This window comes from Callospermophilus lateralis, chromosome 10, assembly GCF_048772815.1.
Source record: "Callospermophilus lateralis isolate mCalLat2 chromosome 10, mCalLat2.hap1, whole genome shotgun sequence".
In the NCBI taxonomy this organism is placed as follows: Eukaryota; Metazoa; Chordata; class Mammalia; order Rodentia; family Sciuridae; genus Callospermophilus; species Callospermophilus lateralis.
In genome coordinates, this window is record NC_135314.1 from 118,056,477 (window position 1) to 118,072,315 (window position 15,839).

The window sequence follows — 15,839 nt, forward strand, 5'->3', positions numbered from 1 at the left end:
ACACAGCCAACATATGATTGCATTTTGCAGCCAGGGCCCAACAGGACCCTGATGTACAAAATTTCTACAGAACTACCAAAATCATGTTTGCAGCCTCCATTTGGCAAGCTTTCCATTGAGAACAGGAGCTGGTTTCTGTGTCCAGACTCCAGCACTGGCTTTCCACACACACCTTGAGGGGCGGGAGTTGGCAGCCAGCACATTGCTTCTATCTGTTCAGCCAAACCCAGCAACTTAAGCCTGGTTCTCACTGACAAGAGGCAGACAGTTTACTGGAATTAAAACAAACTACAAAACCCAGCATTGGTGGGAGGTGGGGAACACATTTTTATATCACAATTTTAAAAATTAAGAGACATTAACCCTATAGATGGGTACTAATTCAGGAAAAAATCACATTGCTATTTTATAATGAAAACCTTTTATAATTAGAACACTCTTGCTGTGTCCTTTATTCCTTTTTATTTAGCTTTGTCAAGATACAGCAAGGTTAGCTGTCTGGGCTCTGCACCAGTGAATGTTCATGAACACCTCTCACTGCGTGGCTGTACTTGACTTTGCACCTCCCACGGGACAAGGATATATGAGAAAGGAGAAAGGCAGAGACCATGAAGGATTTGTGATCACTTACAAGAATGTTGTGACAGGGTGCTGATTGTTTGACTTTATAAAATAACGACTTTTTAAAAGAACACTATATTTTATTAAGAGTCCATTCTGCCATTCTTAGATGCAATGATAAATGTTATCTTATCTAGCTAGAGATGGTGCACACTCATTTACAGCCAATTCCATTATTTTGCTTGAAATGAACTTTTTATTATATTTTTTCCAATTATGTAAGTGAGCTGACATGCAACAAAGAGGTTGCTAAATGTGGGAATTATTATAAGATCAACATTTTTTACAGGCTACAGCTTAGGCTGTTTGTGGAGTGATAAAGAGAACATGAAAAGAAAATTTTTTCCCTGTCTGCCCTGGATTCAGGTTTATCATTCCTAGGCTTGAATTAAGTGCCTGAATCTTAATCCCTTTCACAAATTAGCAAGTTAGCATGGGCCCTCCATCCAGATGTGAAAGGAAATTAGATTTCACTTTAAAACAGAGAGTGGGAAACCAGAGAACACTAAAACAAAATACTGGTTAAATAAATGCAGCAAACCTCATTTATTAAAATCCATTAATCAGGAATATGTGCTAGGTCAGACACAAGACCAGAGTTTGCCTTTGGCCTAATTGTGTAAGAGTTTGCTAAATCAATTACTAGTGGAAAATATTTCAGAGAGAAGGCCAACACTTCTAAAGAGACTGTTAAGTAATTCTAGACATTTATAATACAGAATGATATCCCAGTTATAAATAATTTTTATCCATATCTTAAAGCCACCTTGAGCCTCTCCTAAGTAAATCTTCCTTAATTTACTTACAGGATTTGCTATAGTTAGGAAGGTAGCCTTTTATTCTTGAAATGAACTTAAAAATGAAAATTGAAAGCTTTTCCTAAATCATTCCTTTCTTCCCTACTGTTTCCTTTGAGTAAAAGGAGTTGCTGGATGTTCCAGCTGAAATACATGAAATCTAGAACAGCATACCTGGGTTCAGGTTCCCCTTCTACCACTTAGGCCTGTTCTTTATGGTCAAGGGTGCCTCCATTTCCTCTTCTGTAAAATGGGATGCATGATACCTAAAAGATTTGAAAACTATAAGGTGCTTAGTGCTTATTGTCGCCTGTACCACAGGTTAGAGATCAGTTAAACTCAGCCATACCCCCAGGGTATCACTGAGAGAACTATTTAGAACACACAGGTTTTTGAGCCCCTCTTTCTTCAAGGGTCAAGGCCAAATCACTTGGAGTCTTCGAATCTTTTGTTCTTGCCTCCAGCCATCCAACCTATCCTGCCAGGTACTTCTGGTTAATTATGCATAAGTTTTACCCAAGCCTGCCATGTCTCTAGGAAATGATCTTGCTTTCTCTCTTCAATTCGTGCTAGAATGCACCTGCTCCCTGAGGTCTTCTTTCATCCACGCCCTCCCTTGACTCAGGCGCAGCTCTGCTTGGGAATCCCTTCTTAATAAATTCCTCGGATCCTAAGACGTTTTCTGAATCGCCAGGTCGTCAAGTGAAGTTTTTCACTAAAATGCGGAGGTTCCAGCAACCCGTTCTGAGCTGCCGGACTCGGGGCTCCAAACAAGAATCCTAGTTACAGACGCAAGAAGATAGGTGGGCTGTGGCTCCAATGGCTGGTGAGCAGGAGCGGAGGCTAGTTTGGGGACGGTTCCTCTGGACAGGACAAGGGTGAGGGAAATAGGAGGATAGTGACGCACCTGAATAAGTCCGCTAGGGGAAAGGGGATAAATATAAGGCTTGGTGTAGTGCTTGGAGTGAAAGGCCGACACGCCTGCACGCAAGGATGAGCGAGGGGCAGGGAGAGAGAAGCAGCACCAGGTATCTGACAATGACAAGGCTCGGATCCGGACCCGGTAGCAGAGTCCCCGCCCCGCGTCCCCGATCTCCGCAGTGTCCCCTCGCGGGCCACCTCGGGAGATGACTGTCAGCGCATCCCTCCGCCCCGCGCGGGCCCGGGCGCGCCGTCCCTCCCCTCCCCCGCGGCCGCAGCTCCCCGCCCCCTGAGAACACGGCTCCCCAGTGTCCTCTAGAACGCCCGCGTGGCTGTCGGGTTTCGAATCCCAGAGCCGACCCTCACCCTCGGCCGGAGCGGCTGAGCCGCCGGCCAGCCTTTGCCCCTCGCATCAATCATTAACGGGTCGGCCTGGGCTGCGGAGGCCCGAGAAGGGGGATGGTACGGAACTCGAGACTGGGGACAACTCTATCCCCCGCGGCGGCCGCGAAACCCTAGCCGGGGAGGCCCCCGCCCTTCCTCAATGCGCCCTCCCTCCTTCCCTCCCTCCCTCCAGCGCCTCGGCTCTCACATCCCCGCCTCTCGCTCCGGGGGCGGCGGCAGAGGCGCCCGCACCGCGCGATGCCCAGTCACCGCAGCAGCGCCGCCGCCGCAGTCCGCCGCGCCGCCGCCGCCGCCGCTGCCGCAGCGCGGGCGGCCGCGCGCGGATAGCAGGGAGCTCGGCGAGGGGGCCGCCGAGCCTTGCGCGCTCCTGCCGGTCGCAGTGCTGCCTACTGATTGTTTTATGATTTTATTTTTTTATTTAGGAGCAGGTACTCGGAGGCTCGGGTCTGGTCTTGAACCTGCAGCGACGCCCCCGGAGCGGGCACAAAGGCCCCGACGGCGACCGGCCGGGGCTGCCTAGCGCGCGGGAGCCGGCGCCAGAGATCGCCTGCGTGCGCCCTAGTGGAGCCCCGGGCACCATGCCGCGGCGCCTGCAGCCCCGGGTCACGGGCACAAAGGGCCCTCCCGCCACGGCTGCCGCAGCTTCGGGGGCCAACAGGCATTCTCATCCCGCAGCCTCCGGGGACCTCCCAGCGTCTGCCAAACAGTTATTGCGTTGGGACGAGGTCCCCGACGACTTCGTGGAGTGCTTCATCCTGTCGGGCTACCGGCGCCTGCCATGCACGGCGCAGGAGTGTCTGGCCTCGGTGCTGAAGCCTACCAATGAGACGCTCAACTTCTGGACGCACTTCATCCCGCTGCTGCTGTTCTTGAGCAAGTTCTGTCGCCTGTTCTTCCTGAGCGGCCGCGATGTGCCCTTCCACCACCCGTGGCTGCTGCCCCTGTGGTGCTATGCGTCGGGTGTTCTGCTGACCTTCGCCATGAGCTGCACGGCGCACGTGTTCAGCTGCCTGTCGCTGCGCCTGCGCGCCGCCTTCTTCTACCTGGACTACGCGTCCATCAGCTACTATGGTTTCGGCAGCACAGTGGCCTACTACTACTATCTGCTGCCAGGCCTGAGCTTGCTGGACGCCAGAGTCATGACCCCGTATGTGCAGCAGCGCCTCGGCTGGCACGTGGACTGCACACGCCTCATTGCCGTCTACCGTGCGCTGGTGCTGCCGGTGGCCTTCGTGCTGGCTGTCGCATGCACGGTGGCCTGCTGCAAAAGCCGCACCGACTGGTGCGCCTATCCGTTCGCCTTGCGCACCTTCGTCTTCATCATGCCGCTCAGCATGGCCTGCCCCATTATGCTGGAAAGCTGGCTCTTCGACCTGCGTGGCGAAAACCCAACGCTCTTCGTGCACTTCTACCGTCGCTACTTCTGGCTGGTGGTGGCCGCCTTCTTCAACGTGAGCAAGATCCCCGAGCGCATCCAGCCAGGCCTCTTCGACATCATCGGCCACAGCCACCAGCTCTTCCACATCTTCACCTTCCTCAGTATCTATGACCAGGTGTACTACGTAGAGGAGGGCCTGCGCCAGTTCCTCCAGGCCCCACCTGCTGCGCCCACCTTCTCGGGCACTGTGGGCTACATGCTGCTGTTGGTGGTTTGCTTAGGGTTGGTCATCAGGAAGTTCCTAAACAACCCCGAATTCTACAGTAAAAAGTGAGCCTCCGCCATGGAGGAGGCTACTGGTTTGCCCGCCTGTTTGTTTGGAATTTATGTTGTTGCTGTTGTTGGTTTGTTTTCAAGTTTTCTTGTGTTTCCTTCTTTGCTCAAGGAGGGTGCTGCAAAACCACAAGGGAAAGGTCCACTGCTGTTAGGGGATCCTAGCCCACTTGGGGCTGAGGAAAAGGAAGAGAGAGGGATCAAATAGGAGGCAGAGGGCCACAGTAGTTCTTGCCCTTGGAAAAAAAGTCAGATGGTGTCTTTGACATCTGGAGATTTTGCAAAGACAGAGAATAAAATCCCAAATAAAACCCCAGTTTGCTTTTCCAGTTGTCTTCTGTGTGTCAGTGGTGATAACAAGAAGCCCTTGTGAGGTCAGGTATGCAATAAGGAGGATAAATAGAATCCCTGGGTACTTCCATTTCAGTCTGAGGAATGCTTGGATTTGTCAAAGAATGGAGCTTTGTAGGAAAAGGGCACAAAGACACAAACCCAGGGCTTAACCTGCTAGGAAATGCATGGAATGTGAACACAAGTTAATTATTTGAATACGTTTCTCAGATGTTATTTAAATAATAATATATATGATGATTTTGCATAATTTTTCAAAGCCTGTGATATGCACTGAATTTTCTTTGTCACATAGTTTTGAATTTTGTAGCCTTTTGCATTGCACACTTGAACTGGACATCAGGGCAAGCTGGTTGAGAGTACTGGATTACTTTTTTAAACAGTGTTTTCTGAAGGCCTAGGAGTGTCAAGATACAACTGTGAATGACTACCTTAGGGACTCTGGTTAGACTATTGGTGAGGCGCTCAAGTGGTTTGTAGAGATCCCAGATTCCTATTTACTTTATTCCACAAAACCCATCCTGACTTTTTTGTTTGTTTGTTTTGTTTTTAATCTTATTCTTTCCTTCTCTATTTGTTTAAATTGCCACTGGAATAAATGTGCCTTTTAAAGCAATGCCCAAATGACTGGTCCTCAGACACAGTTTCTTGCATCAGGAAAGCAGCAGGAATAAGCTTTTCTTACTTTACTGCAAATCAGGGTTTAACATTCCACCCAGGAGGGAAGGAAGGTGGTGTTGGTTTTGAGTGTTTGGTAGAACCAGAAGTGGCTTACACGGGCATGCAGAGCATTTGGCTTCTCTATTGAGAGAAGAAGCCAACCCACTAATGTGACCACAGTTCCTAATTCAGATGTCGGGGAGGGTGAGAGGACACTGACACTGCCCATCTCTGTTTAAAATTAAAACTGTAATATTCAGGAATAAATGCATTTATGTTATGAAAACAGGAGCTTATTACTTGAGTAGTAACTGCAACTTTTGAGTTAAATGAGATTACACTTGCCCAGTTAAATACTAAAGCGTCATCCGGGTCCAGGGTATGGAAATGATTGGCAGTCACCCTAAATCATTGAAAAATTAATGAACACACCCCAAGATGCTTTCTAATGATCTGATTGGCCAGTGTTATTCAGACTCGATTAACAGAAACCACTGAGGTAGCTTATTTATATACTTAACACTCTTGGTAAGTCGTTTTGGTTAAGAGCCAAATAAGTCTGTGAATAGAGAGTCTTGACCTCATGGCATAATTTAGATCAAGCACAGACAATAGATGAACACTTACCTCAGCACTAGTAGGATGGCGCTCCTAGAAAGATTGCTGTTTTTGTTTGTGTTTTTAATAGCCACTAGAATTGTAAACAGAGAAGCTCAGCACAATTCCCTGGAGGAACCAGTATCCTTGAATGTGTTAATTTGCACACAGAAGTCAAATTTATGTAGGTCTATATTTGATTTAGGACCTCTTAATGGGCTCTTCAATACACTTTGCACAGTTCCAGAGGAGTGTCAGTGTCTACCCCTTTGCAAAGTGGAAGAAGAGTGCCTGTTAGGTTACGAAGGCTGGTAATTTGTTCTCAGCACAGATGTTATTCCTCAGCTGTAACTTAATTCCATACACGTGTTCAAGGACAGCTGTGGAAATCAGGATATTTCCACATGCAAACTTGTTTGCATGGTATTGTCATCTCCTCTAGAGCCCCAAAGAATGTTGATTTGGAAACTAGAGAAACAGGTTGAAGAGTATCTTGCACTTCCCCTGTCAAATGGGACCTCCCTTTCAGAAGGAGGGAGACTTCTGAAAAGGATCCATGGATTTGAGAATAAGAACAATCCTGGCATTTGTCATTTTAAATTTTTTGTTGGAGATTTTCTGGATCCACAAACAGAATTCTCTTCTTGCCCTGTGTCTTTGTCCTTAAGCAGGGGCCACTTAAGGATAAAATTATACCCCTATCATTTTCAAGTTGATTATGATGCATGAGCCAGTGAGATGACACACTTTTCCCTGGGAAGGTTAAACTGCCCAGTCTGTTCCAGAGAGAAACAGGACTCCTTTTCCTCTTTCCTTTGCCTCTTCCTTCCCCCCATGTCCTTCCCTTCCCATTCTACTTTAGATGTTATATACCACACGTTCCAGTAAAGGAGGATATTCTAATTGACAACAGTGATTGGACTTCATGTCACGTTTGCAAACAGGTACCACATATGCTAAGATCAGGAACAATTTGTTTATCTGTGTTATTTGCTAAATGACATCAGATTTCTGTTAGGAGAGACAATTCTATTTTAGAAGCAAATGTTTACTGAGTCTCCACATTTGCATGGAACTATCCATGTATATTGCACATTTCAAGGGAAACGTGGCAATCAGAATAAAACATCTTTAAAAACATTTTTTCACACTCTTTATTTTGCCACATCTATTAAAATTCGGTTTCACTTTATTATGCTCAGTTGTTCAAAATACAAGACAAATTATAAATAAGAATTCACTCCATTATCTTTGCACAATCTACTCTGGCAGTAGAATTTTGCAGCATATTATGTAATGCATTTTATTTTTACTTGTTAGTCATGATCTAGATGACATCTCAAGGAGCAGCACCATAGAGTCATTCTTGGGAGAAGAGGATGTTTGACTTCTGTGCCTGTCACCGGTGGGTTGGTCCCTGGGGCTGACTCAGGCTGACTCAGTAGTTTAAAAGGTTTCCTCTCTTCTCTGCCCTTCTTGCAGCTCAGGTGAAAAGGGTGACCTTCCCAGGGAGAGGAAGTGGAGCTCTTTGGTCTTGTCATGACTTGTAAAAATAAATGTGATCTTTTCCACTGGCCATACGCTTTCTATAAATAATCCAGGGAGAAAGTGTGGGGCTACAGAGCTGGCCAGGGTGGCCTTCACATGTTTCCATTCATAAATCCTGTAAGTGCTTGCAGTCAGAAAACCGTTAAGCCTCATTCATCATTGCCACTTCCTGGGAACCATTTCTAAGAATGTAGAATTTGAAGACGGAGGTGATTTTTATATTTTTCTGGTATGGTGCTGAATCTGAGGGCTAGCAGCAATAATAAATCGGGATTTTTAAAATCTTTGAATCTCACAACTTTAGTTAGTCTGCACAAGCAAGAGACAGGTTTGATAGAAGTTATCTTCAAGATTTTACCATGGGTCCAAGGGGACAGAATTGTGTTTTCAAACTGATTGTAGGATGTGGGGACAGTTATGCGCTCTGTCGTGTTTTCTAGCCTGCACAACTTTGATACCTGCCTAAGCACAGAGACCCTAACTGCATGTATTACATATAATATATGGGTTTCTATGTTCCTTTAATTGATTGCAATTTTTAAATAGAACAAAATAAGAAATGATCATTTTTGAAATCAGATTACAAAACCCAACAAAATGCCATCAGTCGAGGTTGTCTTTGTGACTTTGTCAGTGTCTTTGGTTGCTGTTTATGCCTTCATTCATGTAATCCCTGAGTGATCATTGACCACCTACTATATGTAAGCTATTGGGCAAAGATCCATATTGTCACAGCCATCTTGGAAGATAACTAGAAGTTTGGGTCTTCTCTCCTTTCCATTAACATAAGCGCAATACATAGGATCATGTTTCAATTAATGTGCTAATTTGCCTGCAACCAATTGTTTTTCCTGTCTGCTTCTAAGCCTTTGGTTAAGAATGACTTGAAAATTTAATGTACAATCCAGGTAAAGGGATAGTGTGCCCACGTGCAGAACTGAAAAATTTATCACCACTATTAATTAATAAAGATACTACTAATAATAACAATTGGAAGGTTTATAGTATTCATATCATTATGAAGTGTGATTCATTCAAAGTGCCTAAATTATGATGTCATTAAGTGAATTTCATAGAGAGTGTAATAAAGTTTAAAAAAAATACACATATGAGTTCAAGTGCTTAAATATCCGAAATTAAAACTGAGACGAATGTTCCAGCCTTTGCCCTCTTTCAAGGTCTGTGTTGTAACTTATAGAGCATCTCTTAGAAAAACTACCTGTGGGGGGATTTGGTTTGGTTTGGTTTTTTTTTGTACTGGGGATTGAACTCAGGGGAGCTTAACCACTGAGCCACATCCTCTGTCCTTTTTATTTTCTATTTTGAGACAGGTTCTCGCTAAGTTGCTGAGGGCCTCGAAAAATTGCCAAGACTAGCCCTGATCGGGCTCGTGATCCTCCTGCCTCAGCCTCTGGAGTTGCTGGGATTACAGGTGTGTGCCACCATGCCTGGCTGGAGGAATTTTTTTTTTTTTTTTTTTTTTTAAGGATCCCTTTTTTAAAGGATCTGACTTAATTTAATAAAATAGGAAGAGGACATGGGAAAAGGAGACCAAGGAGGATTGGATTCCAGTATCCAGAATGAGGCAAGTTCCAATATGGACACTTTTGCCCATGTTTTAAATTTTGTACCTGAAAAATCACGTGAACTCTCAGGGTGTTAGTATTTAAAGAGGTAGGCAAGGAATTCTATTCGACACCTCCTGTGGCTTTTGACTTGAGCATGGAGCACCTGTGTGTATTTTGAGTGGTACATTTATCCTCTGGCTTAATGTCCTTGATTTGTTTCCGTACAATAGGACATAAGTGAAAAGGGCTCTGGGGGATAGCACCAGCCAATTGTAAATCACCCTTTGAATGATTTCCTTGAAGGATTGCCAATATCCTGATATACATTGCCTGACAGTGAACAAGCCCAGATACTCTGAAATAGGAAGCGTCCAGTGGCTGAAGCTTAGCACACTATTTCTTTGCAAGAGACCACATGCTTGGTCTTCCTCTTGAAGATCTGACTTCTTCAGAATTATGAATAATTATTTCTCAATTATGAAAATGCATGTCAGTTCTTCTTGGTCACTATTCCAAAAAGCTAATATAAATTTCTGCTGTCCTTTTTTTTTTTAAAAAAAAGGACAAACATTACACTCTGGGTTGCAGATTTCTAACCAGTTTGTAGTCCTGTTTTTTTTTTTTTCCTTTTGCTTTATTTATTTATTTTAGAGCCGCTTAAGAGTCTGTGGGCATGTTGCAGAATTAGAGTGTTTATTTATAGGTCAGAGGCCAAGAATATTGAGCTGCTAATTGTGGCAGGATGTGACTTTTGAAAGCTCTGAAATTTAATGTACACCTATGTGCAACAATATGCACTCACTTATTGTTTAACTCGTTTGGGAAAGCAGATTTTTCCTTGAGCTTCTGAAAATATTCCCAGTGTCTTTTGCTTCTAAATGTTATACAGGAGCTTTCCAGCTTTCTGTTCCCAACCTCTGAAAGCTATTCCAAACCTGGCATTTCTCAAGGAAAATATTCTTGAATGTGCAAAATTATTCTCCAGCATGTAAAAGTGGCAGGCCACCTTGCTCATGCCTTACAACTCCACCCAAATACACAATAAGCACTCCAGGCTGGGAGCGGGTGTCCTTCAGTTGGTTATTTAGGCCATAAAGATGTCATAAGGATGACCCTTCCTCTGTTTACCACATGGAGAGAGGACACCATGTAAATAAGCCCATTTGTAGATGAAGTACAGGGACCAGTTAACTTTCATTTCATTCTTTCTCTTAGATTTATTTCTAGTTAGCACAACCTGTTTTTAATACACTGGATGCAAAAAAAAAAAAAAAAAAAAGCAAAATTCATGGGAAACAATTTTGAAGAAGTATTTTAATTTTATATTGCAAAATTTGTAATAGCCGTTTGTTTGTTAATAAAACAGGCCTTAGCACCTGGAGGAGAACCAGTGCTTTTTGGAAAGCCTCATCTTTGTCCTAGGAGTTTAATCACCTTGAGTTCTTATCCAAATGAAAAAGACCTCTCAGTTCTTTAAAAATGTAAATACCGTAGAGCTTAAAGACAAAGGATTTTTTTTTGTTTTTTTTTTAAGAAGAAAATATGTCCGATAAGTTCTATGTGTGTAACAAGGTTAAATTTAAAGTCTTTTAAAATTCTGGTTAGAAACTTTTTAAAATTTCCTCTCCCAGGAAGATCTAGCTAGGAAGGTCTACTTTTCTGCCAGACAGGTTCTGGGTTTCTGGAGGTGGTGAGCAAAGCAACTGAGTACCCAGACACTAAGGAGGTGACGAGGGTGCGAGGACAGTGACTACAGAGCCAGTAAGAAGCATAGCCCTGGAAACTCTGTCCCTTGTGTCTTTGAAGTGGGAAGAAGAATCAGCCCCAGGTCATTGCTACCTGGAACAGGAAAAGCTTCTTGAATTTCAGGCACAGGCAGAATTCCGTGGCTGCCTTTCCCCTGCACACAGCACGCTGCAGCTCAGAACTTTCTTCCTTTCAGCCTCCCCCAGGCCACCTCTGCCACCTTGAAGCCTTGGCTGTCCAGGAATCCAGCCTTGAAGACAGAGGTTCCTAAAAGGAGTCCTTAGCCTTCTCTGACCATCTGCCTTAGGAGGTGCATCCATTTCTAATGAAGAATTTAAAATGCCATGATTGGTACGGGGATTTCTGAAAAGGTACAACCAGCAGGTCCCCTCTGCAGTAAAGGGCATTCCTTGAAGGGCCATGTGCACATTCTCCCTCAGGTCAGAGGCAGAGGGAAGATTTAGCAGTGATCCAATAGGGAACCTTGATTCTTTTTTTTTTTTTGTTGTTGTCTTGTTCTGTTTTTATTTTTTGTTTTGTTTTTAAATTCACTTAATGGTGATAATGGAAAAAGAAAGGAGTAAAGAATAACTTAGGCATAAAAAAATAATTATTCTTCCCACTGCTTGTTAAATTAATTCTTCTCAGACGACCCTGACTTGGGTCTCTGCATCCTCAAGAGCTATATTTAGCTGGCTGAAGAGGCCTCCTCAGGACATGGGAACTTCTCTACCTGGACTATGAGGTGGTTTTAGGTCAATAGTGTGTTCTGACAGAAGAGCATTGCTTTATCGTAATTCCAGATTTCCTGATAAATCAGCCAAAATAGTCTTTAGAAATAGATATCATTTCGGTCAATTCTGTGCATGTAACGGAACATATTGTGACTCCTGTTTGTCGTACAGTTTGCCATGATTTCAGCTTTCTGAGACATTTGTTCCCTGCAGTTTTGAATATGAAAGTCTGTATAAATAATATAACTATGCATTTTTTTGCTGAAAAAAAAAACCACAAATGGATGAAATAAGAATAAAACATTTGTAAGCACAGCCTTCAGGATTGCCTTTGTGTGCCTGTCTGGGAGATAGCCTTTAGCAAACACAGTAGTCCTACATTACCAATAAAATGTGTGGAACACTAGTAAACATGATAAGAAAAAAAATACTCTTTTTATATAAAAATCAGCAGGCAGAGGGAAGGGTATAAGTTTGTCCCAAAGAAGAACCCTGAGAATGTTACTTTTTGTAGTATTAGTTAGATGAAAAAGAAATTCATCAGTTATTTCAATGCTATATCTTCTTTAAAAATGTATATGCAGGGCTGGGGATGTGGCTCAAGCGGTAGCGCGCTCGCCTGGCATGCGTGCGGCCTGGGTTCGATCCTCAACACCACATACAAACAAAGATGTTGTGTCCGCCGAAAACTAAAAAATAAATATTAAAAATTCTCTCTCCCTCTCTCACTCTCTCTTTAAAAAAAAAAAAATGTATATGCAGACAATGAAATCTCCCTTGTACCTCCCTGTTTTTCAAGGACATTTGTGGTAGGTTCAGTGGTACACTCCTATAATCCCAGTGCTCAGGAGGATGAGGCAGGAGGATTGCAAGTTCAAAGCCAGCCTCAGCAACTCAACTCAAATATCTGTGGTTCATGGGCTTCTGGGCAATACTGCCTGTCCCAGACTCCTGGTGAGGAATATTAATTTAGAGTGTCTTTGTCCCAAATAACCTTAGCAAGGAGGACTCACCTTCTGTTCTTTTTTTGGGAGTTGGGGGGTACCAGGGATTGAATTCAGGGGCACTCTACCCCCGAGCCTCATCCCCAGCCCAAATTTTGTATTTTATGTAGAGGCTGGGTCTTACTTGAGTTGCTCAGCACCTTGCTATTGCTGAGGCTGGCTTTGAACTTGCGATCCTCCTGTCTCAGCCTCCCCAGCAACAGGGATTACAGGTGTGCGCCATGGCGCCCAGCTGTACCTTCAGTTCTTATTCTCTGTGGCGATTACTTAGGCTACACCATGTTGACTTTTAAACGCTCAATGAAGCAAGAAAAGGTTCATAGGAAGCACACTTGGGTGTTCACAGAAGGCAGGACACTGACCACACATGTCTCTGGAAGGACAGGGAGCCAGACAGGGCCAGAGACTGCTGCCTCCCCCCAGGGCAGCTCTCCAGAGCTCTGCTACCAGAGGAGCCATCTCTGACTGCTTCCTGGCCCTGTCACGTCTGTCCCTGGGACAGATTCCTGGGAAGGAGTACCTGAAGGCTACCTTAGGTGGCATGGACTCTTCTGGAGTCAGGGTACAACTGCTTGTTACTTGAGCCCTTGGGGATCCACAGGAGGGTGGAGGTGAGTTCCCCGCGCCCCCCAGGAAGGGACCATGGCAGATGAGAGCAACACAGCCTCTTGCTCCAGCCCCGTGGCTCTCTGGGACACAGCCATCCCACTAACTGCCACTCTGAGGGAGTCTGAGGAGACAAGAGCTTGGGAATGTGAGTACCATGTCAAGCCAAATGTCCTACTAATGTCCCTGCTGAAGCTCCCGAGCGTCTGGTTACAGAGGAGGTAGCCTTTCCACACCTGCTTCCTTTAATGAAATACAGCTCTTACCTGTTTAGGAGCTGATTCTAGGTTCCCTTGCACTCTGGCTTTTTGTTAGTTCCTGCCCATGAAAGAAATGGTGGAAGATTGGATTGGAAGGAAGGAAACCCATGATAAGTATTTTTCTCCTTCTCTCCCTATTCTTCCAACATTTTCCTAGGATCCTCAGTCCTGCTTGTTGTTGGCAGTCACTATATCACCCTGAGGGAAGGCAAAATAAGAATAAAGCCAGCATATGGAGTGGGTCAAGTAAAGTAAACCACTAAGGAAACCTTGATCAATCTGTGCCTGAAGCCTGCCCACCTTTGGATGCTTTTCTTACGTAAGCCAATAAATTCCCTTCGTTTTAAGAGTCAGTTAAAGTTGTATTTACCCTTTGTAAGCAGATGATTAAATTGATCTGTAAGATTTGTTTATCTCCCAGTTGTGTATAATAAGATTTGCGTAGCTCCTAGCCCACCTTGACGCAGAGAGTCCCTCATTTCAGGACCTGCATGCTAACTAGATATTGACCGTGCTTTCATTTTTAAGTATAGATTTTCTGTATTAGTACTCACTACCACCCCTCTGCAATGCCAGAAGCACTTTCTCTCCTGTTCTCCAGTGTAGAACTGAACTTCCCTAACCGCTTGTATTACTTCCTCCCTCTTAAGAAACCTCCCTCCAGCCATTACACAGCGTTCTTCTGTATGTTTGCAACCACTTCTACTCAACAGAGTCCTCCTGTGAGCACATAAACATGTACTACTTGTTGCTTCCATCTTCTAATGTCACCCTTTCCCCACTGTGTCACTGCTAAAAATCACCCTCTCCCTCTTCTTTATAGCCAGGCTTTCTGAAAAAGAGTGGGGAAGACTCTACTTTCTTAGCTTCCTCTCACTCCGTCACAGCATCCTGGCTTGATTAATCTCCCCTGAATGATTCACGAAAATATCTAACAACCTCCTTGTGGACTGAGAGAGATTTCTGAGACTCCCTTCTCCTTGGAACACTCTTTCCTTGGCCTCTGTGACTCTGTGCCACTCTTATCCAATCTCCTTTGCTGGCTCCCCCTCCACCCCACCCCGCACCCCCAGTCATGCCTGCAGTCAGTTTTCTCAGAGTGCGAGCACCCACTGACCAAGTTAGTTTGAGCAATTGGTCACCAGCTTTCTGATTGGGTGGCTTGCTCTCAGCCTTCCTATTCATGGCAGAGATGCTGTAGTTCTGGTTCAGGAAGCTTAACCTTGCACTTGCTCCTCCAATTCTTCCAGTGAGTTTTTAAGCCAACCCATGCCTACTCTTAAACCCTCTTCAACCCAGCCAACTTGAGCGGATGCTGTTGTCTGCAATGAGCTCAAATGGGTTCATCAACTAAGCAGGAAAATCAGGAATGCTGGAAATGGGAACCTATAGCTCTTCCTTCCCCAAACCACTGGCAAAAAGGCCGTTGGGCCTCCTCAGAGAGTTTGGTTCTACTTGAAAGAAAAAGGGAACATTGGGAAGATAATTACGTGGGAAATTTTATCCCCTTCATAATGACCTAAAATAAGAGAGACACACAACACGAAAACCTGAAATACATGTCAAATGAAAGAAATCTGAAACAACAAATTCCATAATCTGTAAGTATTGTTTCCAGGTTCAACATAGTTTGTATAATATTCATGCCAAGATTCAATTCTGAATAACCAAAAATCCATGAAATTAAAAAGTATACAAAATTCTAACATTGGATAGGAATTCTATGAGTCTTTGATCTAAAACCTTAACTGTGTGGTCCTCCGGCCCAGGGGAAGCAGCCAGAAGTGAGGCAGGCTTTTGGAAGCTGCTCGAATTCAGCTTTCCCAGGATAAAGGTGTTTTTATCTATAATGCATCTCCTACTTCTACCATCATACCCTGGATTTCCCTGGAGAATGGATCTGCTCTCCCAGGCCATGGGCTGGTGTCTGACCGAAGGCAGGCCTGCATGCTGAGTCCTATATGGTCCCTTATCTACCTGCACAGGACTTCATGTGAGTCTGGGAGTTAACCCATAGCTTTCCAATTCAATCACTCATTTATTCTCTCTGTCTCTCTCTGTCTCTTTGTCTGTCTGTCTGTCTCTCTTTCTCTCTCATTGTTGTTCTCTTCACCCCTCTTAAGTTAGCCAGAAGCTTTTCATTTCCTGTGATTAAAACATATTAACTGAGGACTTCTAGTTCCTAGTATGGCATGTAAGGGACTTGGACATTGTCACTCTGGGTAACAAGTAAAAGGCTAACAAGAAGAAACAAGCCAAACTGAAAAATCAGTAACCCTTCTTAGATAAGGTAGATAAGGTGGCAGATCA

General features: G+C 44.5%; 1 protein-coding gene and 1 pseudogene across 1 annotated transcript; both read left to right on the plus strand.

The window, feature by feature from the left end:
- The first annotated feature begins 2,651 nt into the window (after positions 1-2,651).
- Positions 2,652-8,692, plus strand: Paqr9 (progestin and adipoQ receptor family member 9). The gene is made up of 2 exons (XM_076868392.2): positions 2,652-2,801; positions 3,167-8,692. The coding sequence occupies exons 1-2, from the start codon at positions 2,799-2,801 to the stop codon at positions 4,454-4,456; spliced, it is 1,293 nt and encodes a 430-aa protein (XP_076724507.2). The 5' UTR covers positions 2,652-2,798; the 3' UTR covers positions 4,457-8,692.
- Positions 8,693-13,305: 4,613 nt separating this feature from the next.
- Positions 13,306-15,839, plus strand: part of LOC143407926 (nuclear speckle splicing regulatory protein 1 pseudogene) — a 31,984-nt pseudogene continuing 29,450 nt past the window's right edge.